The 23,543-nt window shown below is 42.4% G+C and overlaps 1 protein-coding gene across 1 annotated transcript in view; it reads right to left on the bottom strand.

Annotated features, from left to right (window-relative positions):
* Positions 1–23,543, bottom strand: part of SLC25A12 (solute carrier family 25 member 12) — a 192,678-nt gene that overhangs the window by 115,062 nt on the left and 54,073 nt on the right. The window contains exons 5-9 of the mRNA XM_040357756.1: positions 21,244–21,383; positions 19,092–19,238; positions 17,095–17,233; positions 16,096–16,189; positions 14,622–14,706 (exon numbers count right to left, since the gene is read on the bottom strand). Coding sequence (XP_040213690.1) covers positions 14,622–14,706; positions 16,096–16,189; positions 17,095–17,233; positions 19,092–19,238; positions 21,244–21,383 — 605 coding nt within the window. The remainder of the gene's footprint in view (positions 1–14,621; positions 14,707–16,095; positions 16,190–17,094; positions 17,234–19,091; positions 19,239–21,243; positions 21,384–23,543) is intronic.

Genomic DNA, 23,543 nt, shown 5'->3' with positions numbered 1-23,543 from the left:
GGAATTTCCGACAACATTTGTGTGACCGTGTGTATGCAAGACAAGTTTGAGCCAAAATTTGTCGGAAAAAAAAATACACGGTTTTGTTGTCAGAATGTCCGATCGTGTGTACGCGGCATTACATGTATTCATATTGTTACAAGGTGTTGGGAAATTTGGCACTACAAAAATGATATACTGCATTAGCAATATCAAGAAGGGCAGCAGTCTAAACAAAGTCTACCCAGACGGTCCGTTTTCAATTGCTTGATGTTCATGAGCAAAAGCACTACGTGTTTGTTCAGTGTCAAGTTACCCATGATACCCACTTTTCATTGCAGTATTTTTCTTATTTTTTAATAAATGAGCTCTAAACAGTGTTTTGACTGGAATGCCAAATGAAAACGAGTCCTTTTCCCTTGTCATCAATTGCTCTAGTCTAACTAGACCATTACCAAGAAGCACCCAGAGCACATCTCTCTCCCGCCTCCCAGAATCAACAAAATGAAGTTAGGATTCTGCTGCTTGAATACAGTAATTAGTTTTGATTAATCACCGCTGTGACATTAATCAGTCTGAATTCTCTCTCAGGCTTTGCTCAGACACCTAATTTTGCTGCCCCAACAGGTGTCTCATAAATGGCTTTCCGAGAGGCAATATATAGAAAGGTTCAGACAGTCAGCGGCAACGCAGTTCTGTCAGTCTCCCTTAACATGTCAAAACAGCTTATTGACATGTGCCCTGCCACACAGGCAGGATGAAGATATGGCAATCACACATATAGAGCTCATTAGGCTAACCTGCCGGCATTTCTGTCCTTATTTGTATAGGCAACAAGACTAGCCAAAAACGTTCAACCACACAGGTATTGGTGAGGGTGACCAAAAAGGGAACCCCCCACCCCAACATTGAACCAGTGCAATATACTATAATGCCTTTGTAGAACAAAATGTATCTACGATATTAGACTGTATCAGATTTAAATCAGCGATTCTGGATAAACAGCTGGATCAGGAACCATGGACAAAAAGGAGTGATTAAATGGCTCCACCTATTATCCTCAAACAAGCAATTACCAACTATTTTTGGTATTCTTGATTAAATGTAGATATTTTCTGTATATTTAGGACTGAAATATTGCCACTACACCAGATGACAAGGTGGATAAAAGCCAAGGACAAAAAAAATGAAAAAAAAAAACAAACAAAATAAGTTAACTACCGTATTTAATCGGCGTATACCGCGCACTTTTTTGCCCTAAAAAAAAAAGGGCAAAATCGTGGGTGCGCGATATATGCCGATACTCGCTTCCCGCGCTGTGTTTGAACGCGGCCGCCGACATATACCGAGCGCAGTACACTCGGCCATGCTCGGCTCCCCTCGCGGTTATGCGAGAGAAGCCGAGAGAAGCCGAGAGGAGCCGAGCGTGCCCGAGTGTACTGCGCTCGGTATATGTCAGCAGCGGCGTTAAAACACAGCGCGGGAAGCATGGATCGGCTCAGAGACCAGCGCGGGAGAAGCAGGGAGGACACCACGAAGGCCGCAGATGGACGCCGGACCGGAACAAAGCCGCCGATGGACGCCGGGCAAGACACCAAAACGGTAAGTAATAAAAAAAATCAGGAATTTCAAGTCCACATTAGGGGTGTGCGCTATACGCCGGAGCGCGCAATAGGCCGATAAATACGGTACTTGCGGACCGCTCCATTGCAAAAATACTGCAGCAGGGTGTCTGCTCTTTTCCCGGATCATGTACATCTGTGACCTGGCATTTCTGGGTAGGGGGCGTGTGAGTGCACCTCCTCGCCCAATCTGTATTGTCATTCGCTACAGCACAAGTCGGTCAGCAGGTCTCAGCCAATGATATATGACTGGGACCCACTGATCGGCTTAGCAAATCACAGTACAGAGAGCCCTCTGTTTACCAACCACACAGGGCTCTGTACCCGAAGCAGCGATGTGGCTGTTTCTATCTCCCTGCAAAGAGAAAAAAAAAAAAACAGCCTCATCTCTTACTAAGGGCCAGTTCACACTGGTCCGACATTCACTCAGACTTCAACAAGAGAACAAGTCACATGACATGTCAAAATCAATGGTTCCTTATGAGAGATGTCTTAACTGGTCTGAATAGTGTCAGTCCGACTTGGAAAAAGGTTCCTGCACTACTTTGGTCCGACTTGGGCACGATTTCAGCCCACTGATTTGAATGCAAGTCGCATCAAAGTCAGATCACCATCTTAACTGATGCAACTTGTGCTCCGAGTCTGGTTTGGCTCTTGAGGGGGAACTCCATGCCAAAATAAAGAGAAAAAAAAATGGCGTGGGGTCTCACCCCAGGACCATACCAAAGCCTTTGGTCTGGTATGGATTTTGAGGGAAAACTCCACGTTAAAAAACAAAAACGGCATTGGTCCCCCAAAATCCATACCGGACCCTAATTCGAGCATGCAGCCTGGCAGGTGGGGGGGGGGTGAGTGAGCGCCCCCATCCTGCACTATACCAGGCCACATGCCCTCAACATGGGGGGTGGTTGCTTTGGTGCGGAGGGGGACTTCATGTTGACAAATGCCTATTCCCAACAACTCTGGCCAGTGGTTGTGGGGGTGTGCGGGCAAAGGGCTAATCGGAATTTGGAAGCCCCCTTTCTTCACCACTGACCCGCTAAAAATAAACAAAACCCTCCTCCCCCTTGTGACATCACGGACCCTGGCATGATGGGTCATTCATGTCACAAGGGGGAAGGGGCTAGGGTGATGTCACTGCAGGGCCACGCCCCATAGCTATACAAAGACTGCCAGACACTGGAGCTCACAGAAAGGCAGAAGCCAGCTTCAGAGGAGGTTTTTTTTTTTCCTTTTTCAGTGGATTGGCGACGGAGGAAGAAAATACCGGTGAAGTATACCCGAGAAAGAAGACATCGTGGTTCACATTGAAGCTACGACGGGGGACATTCTTCATTTTTAATAAAGGACTTATCAAAAACAGTCTCTTGTTTTTCTAGAACACTGCACTGTCTGTTTTTTGGTGAATGGGTAGGAGTACAATGTACCCCAACTCATTCACATGGGGGGGGGGGGGGTAGGATCCGGGAGCTCCCTTTCTTAAAGGGGGCTTCCAGATTCCGATAAGCCCCTGCCCACAGACCCCCACAACCAACAGCCAGGTTTGTGGGAAAGAGGCCCACATGCTTTGATGTTAAGGGCATGTGGCATGGTTCAGCGGTGAGTCTGCTGGTCCTCCCCCTTACCTGACCTGCATGCTTGGATAAGGGTCTGGTATAGTTCATACCGTTTTTTCTTTTAATATTGTTGTGTGGTTTCCCCCTCAAGATCCATACCAGACCCAAAAGGCCTTGTATGGATTTGAAGGGGACCCCATGCCATTTTTATTTTTTGATACATTTAGCGTGAGGTTTCATCAAAACCAAATTAATTGTTTTAATTGGTCGCAATGGTCTTAAAGTCGGATCCCATTCATTGAAGTCGCATAAACAAAGTCGGATTGGATAATGCGACTTCCGTATCGGAGCAGTGTGAACCCTGCCTAAAAGCAGCACACATTACAAAATGTTAGGCACACGGCTAACCCTTTTATTGCCCTAGATGTTAAGCCCTTCCCAGCCAGTGTCATTAGGAACAGTGTATAGTATTAGCGCTGATCACTGCAATAGTGTCACTGGTGATGTTGATGTCAGTTAGTCAGTTCCCACTCAGTGTCAGTTAGCGATTTCCGCTGCACTATCACAGTCCCACTATAAGTCGCTGATCACTGCCATTACTGGAATAAAAAAAAAATCCAGTATATATACACACCATCATTTGTAGACGGTATAACATTCATGCAAACCAATCAATATACATTTATTGGGATTTTTAATTTTTAGAAAAGACATTTAGTAGAATAAAATTTTGGCCTAAATTTATGGTTTATTGGATATGTTTTATAGCAGAAATTAAAAAACTTTTTTTTTTCCAAAATGTTTGGTATTTTTTCATTTATATAATAAAATATAAAAATACCATCAAAAGAAAGCTCCATTCGTGTGAAAAGAAAAAAAAATACATAAAATTTAATTACAGTGTTGCATGACGCCAGTTAAAGTAACACAGTGCAGCATAGCAAAACACAAAGGGGGTAAAATCTTATGGAGTGTAAGTGGTTAACATGATGTAATGATCCATGGCTATCATTAACAGTTTTTAACAGATATCCTTTTACAATTTAAATTCTAAATACACCCTTTAGTGCCGACGCTTCCTTGCGGCTTGTTTCAAGTTAAAGCCAAAGGTCTGTGTTTAAAGCAGAACTTTGCAGAATTCTCACCCCCAACTTCCAGCGATTCAATGATTACATCCCTCAGCAGCCGCTGTCATCTTCTCCATGGGCTACTTCTGGATGCCAGGTTTTTGGCTTCTCGATTAGCCAGCTGGGGATGACGTCATCCCGCACATGTGCACAAGAATGAGTCAGTCATTTTGACACAGCCAGAGTGTGTTCGGAATGCATGCTGAGCTACACATGTGCAACTCATTGTACATTCATTAGAAGACTGCAAATAGGCAGGTAAGTGTCTTTTATTGCAGAAGAGACATAGCACGCCTCTTCTGCAATAAACACTTGTCTGCTCACAGTTTTTAAAATGTTACGTTTAGTTCAGTTTTAACATATCCCAACTGGAGCTGGAGGGTGCTATAAAAGCCTCAAGAATAACTGAAGCCTGCTAAAAGCTATACAAATGCTGTACAAGCTGCTACCCGAAGCCTGTTTCTACAAGGTCTTAAAGTGGTTGTAAAGATGCAATTAATATTTCCTCAAAATAATATGCATGTTATACTTACCTGCTCTGTGTAATGGTATTGTACAAAGCAGTCCCTTACCTAATCCAAGGTAACCCGAGTGGGTTCTCTCTGAGGGCACTAATGCAGGTGAAATTCCAAGCCAGGTTGTGTGCATCCATAGACACACACAGCCCAGCAAAGCCCTGCCCCCCCACTACCTTTTTACAGGATTTGATTGCCAATGACTCCTACTGCTCTCTCTGTGCCTGCAGGAGAGAGGGAGAGAAGACAAGTACTGCTGCAGATGGGCACAGTTCTGAATTAAAAGAGAAGCCAGGTAAGCATTTTAAGGGGGGGGGGGGGTCTTATCATGGAAGTTTTTTTTTTTTACCTTAGAGCAGGGGTCTCCGAACTGCGAAGATGTGGCCCTTTGGTAGCCTTTATCTGGCCCTTGGGGCACTAATCCTTCCACTGATATAAGGAACTATTACTCCCACTGACACCAACAATGGGGCATTATTTATTCTATGTATACCAATGATGGTATACTATTCCTCCTACTAATAGGGGCACCACTCCTCTCCTATTGACCACCAACCCTGAGGCCATATTTATTCTCACCGATGATGGGCCTGACATTTTCTGCCCCTGTTGGCCACAATCCGGCCCCCTTAAAGTCTGAAGGAAAATAAACTGGCCCTTTGTTTAAAAAAGTTTGGAGACCCCTGCCTTAGAGCATGGGTGCTCAACCTGTGTCCCTCCAGCTGTTGCAGAACTACACGTCCCATGAGGCATTGCAAGGCTGACAGTTACAAGCATGACTCCCAAAGGCAGAGGCATGAGGGGGACACAACAGCTGGAGGGCCCCAGGTTGAGCACCCATGCCTTAGAGAATGAAAAAAAAAAACATCATGCATTTAGAACCGATTTAAACTGTCTCACTCTAAGCTAGAACTTTTCCAGGGGTCTTCTATGGAGCATCTGTATAAAATAAGTAAATCTCCTCAAATGGCACAACTCAGTTTTTTGTCATTTTGTATATTTATTTCAGAGAAATAAAAACTTACTGTGGAATGTTGACTATTAGTTTCCAGTTACAAGCCAACACAGATTGACATCATGTATTTATCCAGGTAGAACATGCAACATGTAAAATGGTCAATGAAAATGAACCTTTTCTACTTTTATGCTAGAGCCAATATCCCAAACAGACAAAATTGGTTTGTACACAGAAAACATTGTATCATTTTTGATTTAGAATATCTTTGTATGTTGTTTGCTTTTCATTACGGCCGTTTGGGCATGTCAGGAGAAACATATTGGGTGAATAAAATTCCTTCCTTGCCTCATTTGTCTCTGTTGGTGGGCCAACAAGGTTCACTATTGTGACATTCACCATCCCAGAGCGACAGGTTGTGAGCAATTTCAAAACAAGTAAAAGGCCGGTTTCCTGAACATCTGTTCATGACACTTCTGTAGCACTAAGCAGGCCTGGCGTGTATTCACAAGGCTCTGCTACAGGATCCATAAATTCACATTCAATGCGACTTCTATACGGCTATCCACTGCATACCCTACAGCATATCCTGCAGCAGACCTTGATGAAAATGTAAACTTCTCATTCTATTTGTATGCTCATTAAAGATTAGAAGTTTGATTCAAAATTATCTGGCAAAGAGTTAGTGGACTATAGATTTTGAAAGCCAGAATTCAGTAATGCCGCGTACACACGGTGGAAATTTCCGACAACAAATGTTCGATGTGAGCTTGTTGTCGGAAAATCCGACCGTGTGTATGCTCCATCGGACATTTGCTGTCAGAATTTCCGACAACAAATGTTTGAGAGCTGGTTCTCAATTTTTCCGACAATAAAAGTTCTTGTCGGAAATTCCAATCGTGCGTAGCCAATTTCCGACACACAAAGATCCACGCATGCTCGGAATCAAGCAGAAGAGCCGCACTGCCTATTGAACATAATTTTTCTTGGCTCGTCGTACATATTGTACGTCACCGCGTTCTTGACGTTCGGAATTTCCGACAACATTTGTGTGACCGTGTCCATGCAACACAAGTTTGAGCCAACATCTGTCGGAAAAAAATCCACGGTTTTGTTGTCGGAATGTCCGATCGTGTGTACGCGCGGCATAAAACCCCATACACACTATTCGATTTTTGCCTTCAGATTTACCAAGACCATATAATATGAGGACAAACCTCAAGAGTTTCAATTTGTATGCAATCAGGCAGGCCCTTGCACTACATGGTTTTGGCAAATCTAAAGACAAAAATCTACATCTGTGTATGGGGCTTTAGGCCAAGCTTTAGATGTGCAGGGTTTCCTCTTCACCACCTGTTTTACCCAGTAAATGCCAAACCACAAAGCACACCCTGCAACTGCCAAACGGCTGCAGTGCGGCGCCATTCACTTGAATTGATCGCATTTTGTGGCGGTTCTGCCACTGAATGCAACAGAAGTGCCTGCAAAGCAAATCATCACAACCGGACATGTGTAAAATTTCTTTTTTTGGGGGGGGGGGGGGGGGGGCAGCTAAACCACAAGTGTTAACAAGCCCTAAATCTTAGAATATTGTTTTTTTTTTTTTTTTACTTATCTTTTATTTTTATTTTCTCCAACGTATACCATACAGTTTACTTAAATTACTTCTTCCAATAATATTACATTTTCAAATACATAATTCACATAAACTATCCTACTCAAGATCCTTATCTATACAGTATTCATTCCTATTACTCCCTATTCCCCCCCCCCCCTTCCCCCCCCAAAAAAAAAAAAAAAAAAAAGGAGGAGGAAAAAAGAAAGAGAAAACCCCCTCCCTCCTTCCCTCCCGTCCTCTATAAATCCCCTCCATAAGCCTCCTTCCTTCTTCAGATCTCGTGAACATATTCCATCCTGACCAAGTATCGTTATACTGTGTCCTCCTATTCTGCGCTGAAAGCACCAAGTCTTCCATTGCTCCTACCTCTTGGATCCTATTGAGCCACCCTGAAATACAGGGTGTCCTTGTATCTCTCCACCTCAACGTGACTTCTGCCCTTGCTGCATTTATCATGTGGCACACCACTGATTTTCTATACTTTTTCCAAGATATTTGTGAGCTATGCAGTAAAAAGAAAGCGGGATCATCTGGTATCAAATCTTCAATACATTTTTGACTTATTCTTCGTACCTCCTCCCAATAATGCCTCATTTTATTACAGGACCAAAAAATATGTAAAAGTGTACCCTGTTCTCTACCACATCTCCAACAATTTCCATCTACCTGTTTGTCAAATTGGTGTAACCTTTCTGGAGTGTAGTACCATTGTGTTAAGAGCTTATAGTTCGCTTCTTGCGTCTTTGAACACACTGAGGAATTTACTGCCATAAAGATTATCTGTTTATATTGGGTTGGGGTGAAAATTCTCCCCAGATCCCTCTCCCATTTCCGAATACTTGGCATCACAAAATCTTCTGGAGGTGCGTTCAAAAACCCATACATTTTCGACAACACTCCAGATAATGGTTCCACTTCATTACAACATCTCTCCAGTAATTTCCAATTTCCGACGCACAAAGATCCACGCATGCTCGGAATCAAGCAGAAGAGCCGCACTGCCTATTGAACTTAATTTTTCTCGGCTCGTCGTACATGTTGTACGTCACCGCGTTCTTGACGTTCGGAATTTCCGACAACATTTGTGTGACCGTGTCCATGCAACACAAGTTTGAGCCAACATCTGTCGGAAAAAAATCCACGGTTTTGTTGTCGGAATGTCCGATCGTGTGTACGCGTGGCATAAAACCCCATACACACTATTCGATTTTTGCCTTCAGATTTACCAAGACCATATAATATGAGGACAAACCTCAAGAGTTTCAATTTGTATGCAATCAGGCAGGCCCTTGCACTACATGGTTTTGGCAAATCTAAAGACAAAAATCTACATCTGTGTATGGGGCTTTAGGCCAAGCTTTAGATGTGCAGGGTTTCCTCTTCACCACCTGTTTTACCCAATAAATGCCAAACCACAAAGCACACCCTGCAACTGCCAAACGGCTGCAGTGCGGCGCCATTCACTTGAATTGATCGCATTTTGTGGCGGTTCTGCCACTGAATGCAACAGAAGTGCCTGCAAAGAAAATCATCACAACCGGACATGTGTAAAATTTCTTTTTTTGGGGGGGAGGGGGGGGGGCAGCTAAACCACAAGTGTTAACAAGCCCTAAATCTTAGAATATTGTTAATCCAATACACTTTGTTCCTTGCAGACTTTACTGAGGAAACATCAAGTTCCCCCAGCATCTTATGTCTGTTGTCAGCTTTGAACCTGAAGTGCCCGTCCCAAAATATATAGAACCAAAGTCAACATATAGTGGGTTGCTGGGATTTTAAAAGGACACAATACCCCTTTATTGAGCACATACAAAATACACCCTGCCCTGTATGCTAGGGTCAAAGAGCTAATGGAGAAAATGACCGCTAGAATACAGGATAGACTGTAAGCTCACGATAAGGTCTGGGAGCTGTGGCGCCTACGGGAGGACCTGCCTTGAACCTGTGGGGGTGCTAATGAGATAACCCTCTAATTTTCCTTTTTCTTTGCTTCCTTTTCTTCTTCTTTTTCCTTTTTGGCCCCTTTCACATTAGCGGACCGTTCGTCCGTTTATTACAAGTCCGTTTACGGACTTGTATTGCATCCCTATGGGATCGCGTCCATTAGCGGATGGAGCATCCGCTAACGTCCGCAACCATCCGCAAAGATCCGCTTTTGCGGACGGAAGAAAACCCTATTTTTCTTCCGTCCGGTGGAACGGATCGGATGAAGATGGACAGACGGTCTGTCTTCATCCGATTCCCCATAGGGGAGAGCGGAGGAAAGACAGGGCGGTCTCTGCACAGTGTGCAGGGACCGCCCTGTCCACCGACAGCTCAGCGGGGATTACGGATGATCCCCGCTGAGCCGACGGACACACACGGAGCGGACACAAAAACGGTCCGCTCCGTGTGAAAGAGGCCTTAATATTATCTTTTATTCTTAATGCCTTATTGTATGTCATATCAGACTTCATATAATCGCTTAATATCGTTATAATGTTCAAAATCAGCACACAAGACCTCAGAAAGGGAACCCCGCGCGTGGCACCATAAAGCCATTTTAAAGTGGAACTCAGAAAAAAAAAAAAAAAACAGGAGTTCCAATACCGGGTGATCAACTGGGGGATTAACTCATTGCCCTTGTGAATGTCATTGGATGGATGCTTTAACCCGTTCCCGCTGTGGAGAGTGGAGGTCTATTCAATTTTGCTGTTTATGATTTTATTGCTGGTAAGGGTCAGTGTTTCTCGTGGGTGAAGGTCTCCTGTCCGTCAGTAATCACATCGCTGTGGATTTGTTTTGCACACTTGGGACTCACTACACTTTTGCTTACTATATATTGGACTGTGTTCATATTTTCTTTTCCAATTTATATATTTTGAGTTTTTCACTCTGGACTATTTTTGGTGCACTGTATTTACTTTTAATTAGGATTGTGTTCATGTCATTTAGGTGTTCATCAATTATTTTGCACAAATTAGCGCGACTCCCCCTTTTTTGTATTTTCATGTTTGATGTTGTATGACATTTTTGAGACGCAGCCGTTTACACATTTGTTTTGATTTTGGTATGCGCAATATCTTTTTTCTGTATCGTTATAATGTTCCAGCAGTGGTATTGTATCATTTGACAACATGCTATTTGCAGTTGTTAGTTTCATGTTTCTCTCACCATGACATTACTGACATTGTCCTTTTTTTTTCTTTGACAACTAATAAAATTGTTATTTGAAAAAAATACAGACTAAAAAACACTATCTGGAGAACAGGTAGCCAACACAGACCCACTGACTATACGTGCATATGCGATGACCCCATAAAAACTGGTAGACACAATATATCTCTATCCAATGAGTCCACACCCAGAGATATAGTGGCAAATCACTTATATCGGTATAGCCTGTGATGAATGTTTAAAATTCACTTCATGACTGTTTGAAAGTGCTCACTCCAGTGGGAGTCAGGGGGGGGGGGGTTAATAGGCAGGAAGCAGGGTCAGACAGCAATGCCTGAGATCCTGGGGAGCTATCTATATCAAAACAGAGGGTTCGCCCAGCGGCATGGTGGACCCCGTAATGTTCCCTTTAAAACTCCTGCTATCCACTATATGTTCTCTTTGTAAACCTTATTTTAGAGCCAATCGTTCTACAAAAATATTTTTTTTTGGGGGGTTAGGGAGATATTAGCCATTTATCTCCTCCCAGATCCCGGATTATCTTTTCTACATATGATCATTCACGGTCCAGTAACTCAGTGATATGACCTTATTGCAACTACAGTATATATGCTATAGTATTATGGGTGTGATCTGATGAGATTGCAAAACAGGCAGTATGTATGAAGGTGAGTAAAATCAGAGAATACAATTACAGCTTCAGATTTCGGAATAAACAATGCAGAGATATAAAACTGCATTCAGCCTACCGGACAGTTACGCAAACAAACATTTTCCAGCTCTGTAATTGACAACAAGAAACAATCTAAAAATGTCCATTCCCCAAAACTTAGTGTGTTTTATATTAAACCACGCGGCTGTGAGCGAAGGAACGAGGTACTGTTTTCATCACAGTTAGCTGTCAGATCTGTCATATTACTAGTGAAATGCTGCATAGCTTACAAACTGAATTAGTTACAAAAATGTAAATGTATATGCATCTTGCAAGAATTCTAGCTTAAGGTCCAAGCTTCAACCTTCCTCCTGTTCAGTCCACTAGAGTGGGACTTATTTTTTTAAATACCTTTTATTGGGTTTTTGTGTAAAAAAAAGGGTTACATAATACAGCCTCTGGGCATACCCCAGCTGACACAACAAACATTATAACAGTCCTATAAATGTTAACTATTCAAATGAAACCACTACAACTTAAAGTGGAGGTTCCATCAAAAAAACAATTTTGCTTTAAACTGTAGCTTACGACTAAAAAAGAAAAAAAATAAGAATTTTTTTTTTTTTACTCATCTGGAAATGCCTGTTGCTATCCGGTCCCACAAAATCTGCCTTTGAAACCACCTAGGATTCTTACATCATCTCCCTCTAATGCTCCTGGGAAATGTGTGTCATCATTTTCCAGGATGCAGTGCGCTGTCCAATTATCACTCCCCATCCAAGACTTCCAGGAAGTAAGTGCCTGTAGGCTTCACAATGCCCACAAGCAAAATGACAACGGTGTAGATAATGGATTATGTACTTCAGGTGACCTCTTCAGGAAGAGATGCTGAAGATGAGGGTAACACATCTAGGAGAATCTTCAGATAATAGCAAAATTAGGTCTTCACTGCTACAAGACTTTTAGCTGAAGTAAACAAACAATGGGATCCAAAGCCAATTGTGTTGCGTTCGTGTTGTCTGATTCTAACCATACGTGCCAAATTTGGTCAAACTTGGCTGGGCAGCATCTGGCAAGATAGGCTTCTTTGTATATTGGCACCGCCGAGTTGATCAGCGATGTATTCAAAGTAGGTACCTCTGTTTTTTTCCAATTTATGAGTAGAGCCTTCCTAGCATAATATAATAGAAGTCCTATTAGTGTTCTGGTTGCTCGGTGGTGGACCAAGGAGCCTACCAGACCCAGCAAGCAGATCAACACATTCAGGGGAACATGGATCATGGTCAAAGTTTCATTGAAGTTCGTGACCTCTACCCAAAAGGGCTGGATTCTGGGACAGGACCAGAACATACGATTGAAATCTGCATTTGCCATACCACACTTCCAACAGTTTGAGGAGGAATTTGGGTCCATTTTGGATAATCTATGGGGTGCAAATTGACCCTATGAATCAATTTAAATTGTATCAACCGATCTCTGATGGAGGTGAGTTGTAAAAACGGATACTCCCAGGCATCCTCACAGTCTTCCGAATTCAGATCAGGGATCTTGCCCTGCCACTTATGCCACGTACACACGATCGGTTCATCCGATGAAAACGGACCGATGGATTTTTTCATCAGATATCCGATGAAGCTGACTTTCATCAGTCTTGCCTACACACCATCAGTTAAAAATCTGTTTGTGTCAGAAAGCGGTGACGTAAAACACTACGACGTGCTGAGAAAAATGAAGTTCAATGCTTCCGAGCATGCGTCGACTTGATTCTGAGCATGCGTGGATTTTTAACCGATGGACTTGCCCACACACGTTCGTTTTTTCCATCGGTTTTTTAACAATCAGATAATTTTAGGTTCTACGTTTTTTCACCGATGGGAAAAAAACATTGGGGCCCACACACAATCGGTTCGTCCGATGAAAACGGTCCATCGGAATTTCTCCTTTAAGGATTTAAAGGACAGAAGGGAGCCACGAATACAGATATTCTCCAGGTTTTTGATACCTCTAGTAGCCCAGAACGGCAATAACAAGGCTGCAGATGAGCACAGATTAGCCTGCAAATATGGACTAGGCTTCAGATAGGCACTGATTAGGCTGTAATGCTGGGCAAGGCTGTAGATGGGCACTGATTAGGCTGCAATGATGGGCAAGGCTTCAGATGGGCACTAATCAGGCTGCAATGATGGGCAAGGCTGTAGATGGGCACTGATTAGGCTGCATTGATGGGCAAAGCTGCAGATGGGTACTGATCAGGCTGCAATAATGGGCAAGGCTGCAATGATGGGTAATGCTGCAGATGGGCACTGATCAGACTGCAGTGGTGGGCACTGACCCTTATTTTGCTTCAAAATTCTTTATTTAAAATGTAAGTTTTTATTTCTTAAAAACATCCCTCTTCAAAATTAATGGTGCGTGTGTGTATATATATGTCTCAATAAATACATTATCTAGCCAATTCATATGTACACAATGTGTATGTATACATAGAGTAAACGAACATGATAACATGTAAACATGATAATAGTAATGGGAATAATTCATTAAATTAAAAAATTATAAAATTCAAATATTGCACGTCCACGAAACGCGTAGAGCTTTCCTACGATGCTACGTCACAGTAACCATGTGCAATATTTAAATTTTTATCATTTTACTATAATGAATTATTCCCATTACTATCATCATGTTTATGTATACCCAGAGTAAACACTTTCATCACAAATTTCATTACAATGTGTATCATGTTGGAATAATTGTGTACATACCTACAAATTATCTAGATGATATTTATTGAGACCTATTATTTATTTACATACATACATACACACACACACACACACACACACACACACACACACTGTGACAGTAGGAGCTACTGTCAAGGTAAAATGGACAGTTTGCTGGACACAGGGTATGCACATTTGCGAGTTGCAAGACTACAGAGCGTAGATATGAACTGGAGAAGACTGCTTTTGCAGATTTCTCCAGGTTTTGGAATTTTAACATGGGGCTCTGTTTGTGGATGATCAGCAGGGTGTGTGCTTAGGTGAGCACAGCCCTTTATAATGAGAGTGTGGGAAGACCTCATGGCTTCCTAGTTGGAGACAGCTCCACACTAAGACGAGAGGTCTCCAGAAGTCAGAGAGGCTGTAGGAGACAGCCAGAATGTTGGCGACTGCAAGAGGCAGAGCTGTAGACGCTAAAGGGAAGCTGTCCACTTTAAGGAGTCCGCTGGTCTGGGTGACCAGGATAAAGTGTAGAAGTACTGCTACAGAGAGCCAGGTGTTTTTATGTGTATGTATGCTCATATGCAATAAACAATCATTATCATATATTCATTGGGTTGTTCATTTAAGCTGTGTGCTTCATATAAAGTCCCTGATAACCATCCATAGTTTAGGAATCATTGTTTAAGCACGCGCTTAGTCCTTGTTCTCTTACCTGTCTCTGGATTTCAGCCAAGTTGTAAGGCAAAGCTCCTTCTCCTAGTGGTGAAATTCTCTCAATATCTGTCAGAGTGAGACGCCTGAACAAAGAAAAATAAAAAAAATTGACATTATCATATACAACCAAATATACATACACAAAAAAAAAACCTCTGCATGCGGCCCATCATCACAAACATCACTCATTCATAAAAATGACCATGGATTAAAGGATGAATGCACCTTCATATAAAGTAACATTTCCCACCCTGCCCTCTGCACAAATGAAGTCAACCGGACCCTAAACCCCAATTTTCATGAGACGCTACTACCCACTGCTCAGGGCTGGCACCGTATTTAGGAACTACACGTCTTCTAACTCATGAATAAATATGGCATCCAGCTGAGGCTGGTTATGGCTATAATGAATACCGATGTGTGCACAGAGATGAAGTCCTTGTTTCATCTCTGTTCACGAACTGGTTCTCCATGACCTGATCCTGCTTCTGCTCAGTGCATGCATTGTTTTCAAATGGTAGGAGTGCTGGAGTCTTCAAAAACGATGCCACCCCCAAGAAGGCAAAGCATCAGCATTCCATGACATATAAGAAAAGGGGATCACATTTTTTTGTAGGCCGTGAGGAAGGGTGGTCACTGCCAATGCAAAAACGAATTGTTTGGGCACTCCAATGCAGCCAACATTTTAGTCATGGTTGGCATGACATGGCTTCTCTGGGTCGAGGGCTCAAGGTACCCTTTGAGTTGGGTATACAGCTCTCTATTTATTGGCTTGGATAACCAGAACTTCTGCAGGGTATCAGCATCTGTGTATTTATCCAGCAATGTGCGCTCCTTAAAGCATCTTTCCGTTTGAAGGACAACTCTAGATCTTCTCCTCCTTTTCTGCATTTCTTTAAATTACAATAGACTGGATTCAAAGGTCATCAAAAAGGTCATGACGTTGCTTCCCTGTTTACATTGAAGGGACTGAATCAAAGCTGTTCGCGGCTTCGAATCAGTCTCTCTCTAGGCGCCGGAGGTGGCACATCGTGGATCGGGTCTCCCGTTGGGACGAGAGGCCCGATAAGAGGGGCGGAGGCGGCGGTGTCCCCTCCTGCTCCTCCGGGATAACAACCGAGCAGCTTTTAGCCACATCGGTTGTTATCCCTGGAAAGCCAATCGCTGACTCTAAAAAATGGTACCGGGATGATGCCTGCAGCTACGGGCATCATCCCGGTATAACCCCCGAAAGCCGAGGACGCGTATCTGCATACGCTCGGCTGGAAGGGGTTATTCTAGTTTACTCCAAAACTGGTGTTGCCTAATTCCTGGGGTAACTGTAGCCAGATTCACCGATCTCGTGTTCTAGAAGTTAGGAAGCGATATACTGAAGGAAGCACTCAAGCGGAGTTTGGGAAGCGGTTCCATCACATGCCCAACATAAACCGAAGTTGGAGGTAGCTTTTTATTCAGCACACAATGATACTTACCCAGTAGCATTAAACAAATCTGAAAGCTGGAACAAGATGTCAATTTCTAGTGGGCTAATCTGTCCAAATTTGTTTGCAGAACTAGTAAATTCCTCTGTAAGAAAATCACCAAAGCATCAAAAACTCTGAAGTCTCATAATACAGTATACTTTAATCCTGAAATCCAAGCTAAATAAATATTGTTTAAATACAAGAGCTGAGCCATTCTTACTTAAAGAGGAAATAAACACTGATGGGTTTTACTTCCTCCTTTGCTCCCTGCAAATTAAAAGCATAATGGACTAGTATGCACCGCATACTAGCCCATTATGTAACACTTACCTGCAAACAAATCCAGCGCTGTCCCCTATGCAGGCTACGTCCATCATTTCGCCCATATTCCTTCCGGGGCTGCAGACTCCGGCTCTGTGATTGGCCGGAGCCTCGTGACATCACTCCCAGGCATGCGTGTGGGAGCCATCAGTAACGGCACACGCTAGGGAAGAAACAGCACGAAGGGCCGTTTCTTTACAGCGCATGCTAAAGAGATATTTCCACTACCTATAGATATACCTTATTCTAGGCTTACCTATAGGTAAAAGTCAGGAGGGAGGGTTTACAACCACTTTAAGTACTGGACTCAGTTGTGTATTTGTTTCAGATCTGTGCAGCAACTCAGTATAAAACATCTTCTGTTTTTTGCCTATGCATAGGAATTTCCTGTAATAAAGACTGGTTGGTGCTACTCTCTCTCCTTGTGCAGAAGACTGGTCTTGTACCCGCCCATCTGTAATTTTCACCAGGGGGCTTACATTCAGTGGATGTGCTGGGTCCCACCCACAGATAATTTTTCTTTACAGGCTATGTAATATCTAGGTTTTCAATTGTATTTAGTGCAATTAAAAGGGTTTCTTTATCATTTGAGGAATATAATTATATTATGTTTTTTGTGTCTCGAGTTAAGCTTGAAGTAAAAATTTTGAACATGGAAAAACTATGAAAGCACAATAAAGAAATTACCTTTAGTGACCTCCAAGTCTCTTTTTGTGCCTGCTAATGTACTGTATATCTTCCGTATCAACTCCATATTATTTAGCAAGGAATTAAAGGCATTGAAGTAAGAGAAGCTGACTTGGTGTGAGATGGTTCCTCCTGCGGCCTAAAGAAAACAGCATGTGATGAGTGAGAGTTTGGTATAACCAATACACATACTCAGGACGCTTGGGGAGCCTAAAGGACTTAGTGAAACATGTTATATGATTGCTCAATTTAAAAGAAATAAACATTCCTAAGTTTTTGTTTTTTTTTGTTTACAATGATGGTCTAAAAAAATATATACAATTTGATAACTTAAAGTGGAGGTTCACCAAAAAAATTAATTTTTAACATTACATTCAGCCGAGTTGTCCTAATGACAATCGGTTGTTTTGTTTTTTTCCCCCCGTACATACCGTATTTCACCGCCGCTTCCGGGTAGGTCTTCTGCGGGACTGTGCGTTCCTATCTGATTGACAGGCTTCCGACCGTCGCATACTACGCGTCACGAGTTGCCGAAAGAAGCCGAACGTCGGTGCGCAGGCGCGGTATAGATTCGCACCGACGTTCGGCTTCTTTCGGCAACTCGTGACGCGTAGTATGCGACAGTCGGAAGCCTGTCAATCAGATAGGAACGCCCAGTCCCGGAGAAGACATACCTGGAAGCGGCGGTGAAATAAGGTATGTACGGGAAAAAAAAAAAAAAAAAAACTGCCGATTGTCATTAGGACAACTTGGCTGAATGTAATGTTAAAAAAATTTTTTATGGGTGAACCCCCGCTTTAAAGAGAGTTATACAAAATATTTTTTTTCTTAGTCAAAGTGATTGCAAATGATCACCTTGTAAAACAACCAATCCAGTTTAAAAAACACAGTTGTGCATAGATATAAAAGACATAAATACTTTTTATTCTGATCACATGCCCTCTGTTCTCAGCTGCATAAGAGCTGTGGAAGGGGGGGGGGGGGGAAGCAGCAGCACATTGAGCTTCCCAGTAAAAGGCTGTGCCGGGGGGGGGGGGGGGGTCATGTCAGCACAAGCCTGATAATTGGAGGAGAGCAGGCCGAGTTCCCAGCATACCTAGAGAACTGCCCATGTGTGTCCCGATTAGTGTGGTCAGTTTTTAAAAGGAAAGCAGAGGGACTGGCAGAAACACTAGGGAATTCACATAAAGGAAGCAATACGAAGAGAACAGGATACCTTTTTAATACAAGTACATGGTAAAAAAAAAAAAAAAAAATGACAATATGTTCATCTGTTCTCTAAAACATTCCCTTTAGGTTGTCTTATAGCAGTGGTCTCCAAACTGTAGCCAGGGGTCAGATGAAGCTTTCTCTTACTTAATCTGGCCCTTGGGGCACCATTTCTCCCACTGACAAAAACAAAACAATGGGGCACTATATCTCTAACTGACACCAATAATGCCAGGACATTTTCTACTCCCACCTACAGTCTTAAGGTCTGTAAACTTGGCCCTTTGTTTAGAAAGTTTGGCGACCCCTGCCTTATATACACTTTAGGAGGAGGTGAAAGAAGTAGAGCTGTAGACAATATGAGAAGTGCAGAGGCCAAAATGGTAGATGGGAAACCCAGGGACTTAATAGTGATGCCTTGATTGGAAGTGAAGCAAAAGCCAGCCAGGAGAAATGGCATTCACGTGAGGGACAGACAAGGGAGAAGGAGCTGGGGTTGTTAAAATGTAAAACAGAAATGGTAATGCAAGAAAGAGCCAGATGAGGTGAAGCAACAGACATGCATGTTATGGTATTGGAGTATCAAATCTGCTTTAGATATAAAAAAAAAAAAAAAAAAAACACATTTGCGTGTAACAGAGCCTGAAACGTTCTACTCGCTTTCATTTTGCGTTGTGTTACATTTTAATTTACCACTGTTCCACACTTTGCAGATGAACACTGCTTGGATGAGCATTGTTATGACATTTTACACACAAACACAGATATTGATCCCAGCTGTTACTTACAGAGACAAGGTTTTCTTCTACAAATGGCGTTAGCATGTGAGAGCGTATAGTAGACATAATATCGCTAAAGTCCAAGGCCGTGATCATGCCAGTCTTACTCTTGTCCTTCGTGGCAAAGGCTTGTCGAGCATGTTCCAGTTGCAGCTCCTAGATTCCAAGGAAAACAGATTGTAGGGTGCAATTAAATATTAATGTACAACATATTTTCAGTGATCTATGTGATATACACTAGAGTTTACACTAACACAATTATTTTTTCAGCCTTATATTTTTCTGCTGTATGACAGAATAACCCTCCAGATATTAATGGACATTACTTCTACGCTAAATATGCATTGAACAATGGCGAACACGGTACAACATTTTACTACTACCCAATGTCTGGAAAAATGTTAAGGAAGGCTCATGTAAAGCCCAAATTATTTTTTGTACTTTAGTTTTTGATGAAGGGCAGGGTTCAAACCCTTATCAGATTCTTTTTTGCTGCCTGTGCCAGGGATTTCCCTTCACTGTCCTAGAGACACAACAAGAAAGAAAAATAAATTGCGCCAAATTTAATGGATTTCCCATCTTATGCCCCGTACACACGATCGAAAATTCCGACAGCAAAAGTCCGATGTGAGCTTTTGAACGAAAATTCAGACCGGGTGTATGCTCCATCTGACTTTTTCTGTCGGAATTTCCGCCAATAAAAGATTGCCGGAAAATCCAATCGTCTGTAGCAATTATACGCATGCTCAGAAGCATTGAACTTAATTTTATCGTCTCATCGTAGTGTTGTACGTCACCGCATTCTTGACTATCGAAAGTTCAGAGAACTTTTGTGTGGCCGTGTGTATGCAAGCTAAGCTTGAGCGGAATTCCGTTGGTAAAACCATCCAAGGATTTTCAGACGAAAAATCAGATCGTGTGTAGACAGCATTAGAGAGCCGTCACAAGAACAGGTTTCTCCATTGAAGGATGTTCTAACTAAAATTCTTGCATTTCCCATCACTTTCTGCCTTTTACTTCAGTAGTCCCTAGGATAAGTAGAGAGATGAATCTCCCTAGCAGGCACAGATAGCAATGAAACTTTACAGTCTATTTACAACACAGTGGAAAACTATAGTAGTATATACACTGCTGTAAATTCTGCAAATTTCCAGATTTAGGACAAGAATAAACCTAGAATCATAAAGTGAAAGAAGTTGATCACCAAATATACTTATTTATTTCTTCTAGAGTATTTTTTTCTTCTAATTATGCATTGTCACACTGAAAATTAAATTTTTCATCTTACGTTAAACAAGAATTTGGATTGGTTGCAATGAGTAAAACTCATTGAGCTAGATTCAGGTAGCTCGGCGCATAGTTTTGCCGGCGTATCGAATATACGATACGCCGACGGTGTGCAGAGAGCCCAGAGCAGTATTTACAAAGCACTCGCCCCGTACGTTGCGGCGGTGTAGCGTAATATGGTCGGTGTAAGCCCGCCTAATTCAAAGTAGGCAGGTAGTGGGCGTGCTACATTTAAATTAACCGTGACCCCATGTAAATGAAGGGCCGATCGAACGGCGCATGCGCGCGCATGCTCAGAATCACGTCGCATATACTCCCTAAGATACGTCGGCTCAATGCTTTCGACATGAACGTAACCTACGCCCAGCCCCATTCACGTACGACTTACGTAAACAACGTAAAATTTGACGGCTGTTCCGCCGTCCATACCTTTGCATTGGTTGCACCACCTATAGCAGAAATTACTTTACGACGGACGTACGCCTTACGTAAACGGCGTAGATTACAGCGACGGGCGCAAGTACGTTCGTAAATAGGCGTATCTAGGTCATTTACATATTCGGCGCGTAAATCAACGGAAGCGCCCCTAGCGGCCAGCGTAAATATGCACCCAAGATCCGACGGCGTAGGAGACTTACGTCGGTCGGATGAGGCCAGAATTCAGGCGTATCTAGTATAGAGAATAGGGCGCATAGATACGATGGCGCATCTGTTCACTCACGCTGCGTATCTGTAGATACGCCAGCGTAAGTGTTCTGTGAATCTAGCCCATTAAGTAAAACTCATTTTGAGACAATCATCTTTTTCCAGTTATAATGAATAAGCCCCAAGAGCCCATTTTCTTGATTCTGCATTTTATATATAAATAATTCACCTGTAAAAATTGTGTAAACTCCAAGTAGGTAAGATGTTTCTTCCGGTTGTGGCCGAAATGTAGTCGAATAAATTCACAGTCCCAGTTGAAAGGGATATGATGGTGAATGATAGTCTGTCCGAATATGTCCTTAACATTCTCTTAGGAGGAAAATGAATCCAGAAAGTCATATTATTTAACTATAGTTGAAAAGACCAACATAATACATTGAAAGTATTAAATAGAATCTCAGTAATAATAGAGACCAAAGCCAACAGTTTCAATGATACAAAATCAGCATTGCACAACTTCAATTCCTTAGATACTGAACATTAAGGGCTGTATTTATTAAAGAATCTTGGATCATTGGGGTTATGCAGCTACCTTCAGATGACACTTGCAAACAAATCTGTAAAAACAGTCCCAAAATAACTCAATCTACTCTCAGCAAATCTCAGTTTATTAGTAAGCAATAAGGAGTGAATCATAAGAACAGAAGGATAGAACCTGTACAGGCAAGTCAAAACCCCAGTTTTATTAATCGTACTTTACAGTACACAGGATCTTAGTTTTGGGCGATTGGGTTATCTGAAAGCAGTGCAACTGAAGCGTGGGCAACACAGCAACAAATGCTAAGACCACGAAAACGGGCAAGGGTTTGAAAACTTAAAGAGCAGCATGAAGCCCCTTACACTTAGACTGGCATCAGAAGAGGCCTGAACATCAACCTGGTAAAACTTAAAATGTGATCAGAAGACCAGCCTTTCAAATTTGTGATGCTGATGTTGAAAAGCTTAACCACTTGAGATTCAAGGACGTCCATGGACGTCCTCGGCTTTGTGCGGCGATATCTGAATGATGCCTGCAGCTACAGGCATCATTCAGATATTACCGTCTTCAGCCAGCGATTCTGTGCAATAGAAGAATGATCATAGCGGCGGTTCCGCCGCTTGATCGTTCTTATAGGCGGCGGGAGGGGACATCCCCCTTCCCACCGCCATCCGGTGCTTCTCCGGGCTCTCCCGTGCCATCTGGGGCCCAGAGAGCGAATCGGCCGGCATTCGTTGGGAAAGCATAGAGATGACTGGTGACCAGATGGTCACCAGTCATCTCTATGACCGTCGGAGGTCCGGGCGCGACGTTATGACGTCACGCCCGGTACACGGAAGTAAACAAAGCCGCAATCGCGGCTGTCGGCATTAGATCGGTGAATTTTTTTCACCGATCTAATGCTTGTAAACCTGGAGGAGAGATGTGGGGTCTTATTGACCCCACATCTCTCCATAAAGAGGACCTGTCACAGTGATTCCTATTACAAGGGATGTTTACATTCCTTGTAATAGGAAATAAAAGTGATCAAAAAAAAAATATGTAAAATAAAGTGTTAAAATTAAAAAATGAAGTTAAAAAAAAAAAAAAAAAAAAAAATATTTTTATTTTAACCTCCTGGGCGGTGTTCCCGAGTCTGACTCGGGGTGAGATTTTTGGGCTACGATCGGTAACCCCGAGTCAGACTCGGGCTCGCCTCGCTGGATGTACAGGGAATTTTACTTACCTTGTCCCTGGATCCAGCGATGCCACCGCGCTGTGTGAGCGAGCAGGACCTCGCTCGATTCACACAGTGCCTCCGTGTGACGCCGATCTCCGTTCCCTGCGACGTTACGACGCACGGGGACGGAGAACGGCGCCAAATTCAAAAAAGTAAATAAACACCTTACATACAGTATACTGTAATCTTATAGATTACAGTACTGTATGTAAAAAAAACACACCCCCCCTGTCCCTAGTGGTCTGTCCTGTGTCCTGCATGTCATTTTATATAATAAAAACGTTTCTTTCTCCCTGCAAACTGTAGATTGTCCATAGCAACCAAAAGTGTCCCTTTATGTCAAAAATAGTTTTAGATCAGCAAAAAAACAGCGATAATAAATTATAATCACTTGCAGAATTGTGCGATAGCGATTTGTGGGGAAATTCGTCATAAAAAAAAAAAAATAATGACAGCGACAATTCTGCAACTGAGCAAATTTCAGTGATTTTGATTTGATTACATTATTGAATAATTTTTATTATAATTATATTATTATTTGTTATAATTATTTATAATTATTTATTATATTATAATTTATAATTTTGTTTTTAAAAAAATGTCATACCCGGGATGCCTATTAGAAGCTTGTTTGGTCAGATTTAAGTGAGTTATTTCTAAAAATGACAGACCTACAATATAAAACGCCAAATTTCCTTGCAAATAATGGTACCGCTTTCAGCATGTTTTTTCTGAAAGAATCATACCGCCAGGGAGGTTAACGCCCCTGTCC

This window comes from Rana temporaria, chromosome 6, assembly GCF_905171775.1.
Source record: "Rana temporaria chromosome 6, aRanTem1.1, whole genome shotgun sequence".
NCBI lineage: Eukaryota > Metazoa > Chordata > Amphibia > Anura > Ranidae > Rana > Rana temporaria.
The sequence above is the reverse complement of the archived record's forward strand: the minus strand, read 5'-3'. Positions and strand labels throughout refer to the sequence as shown.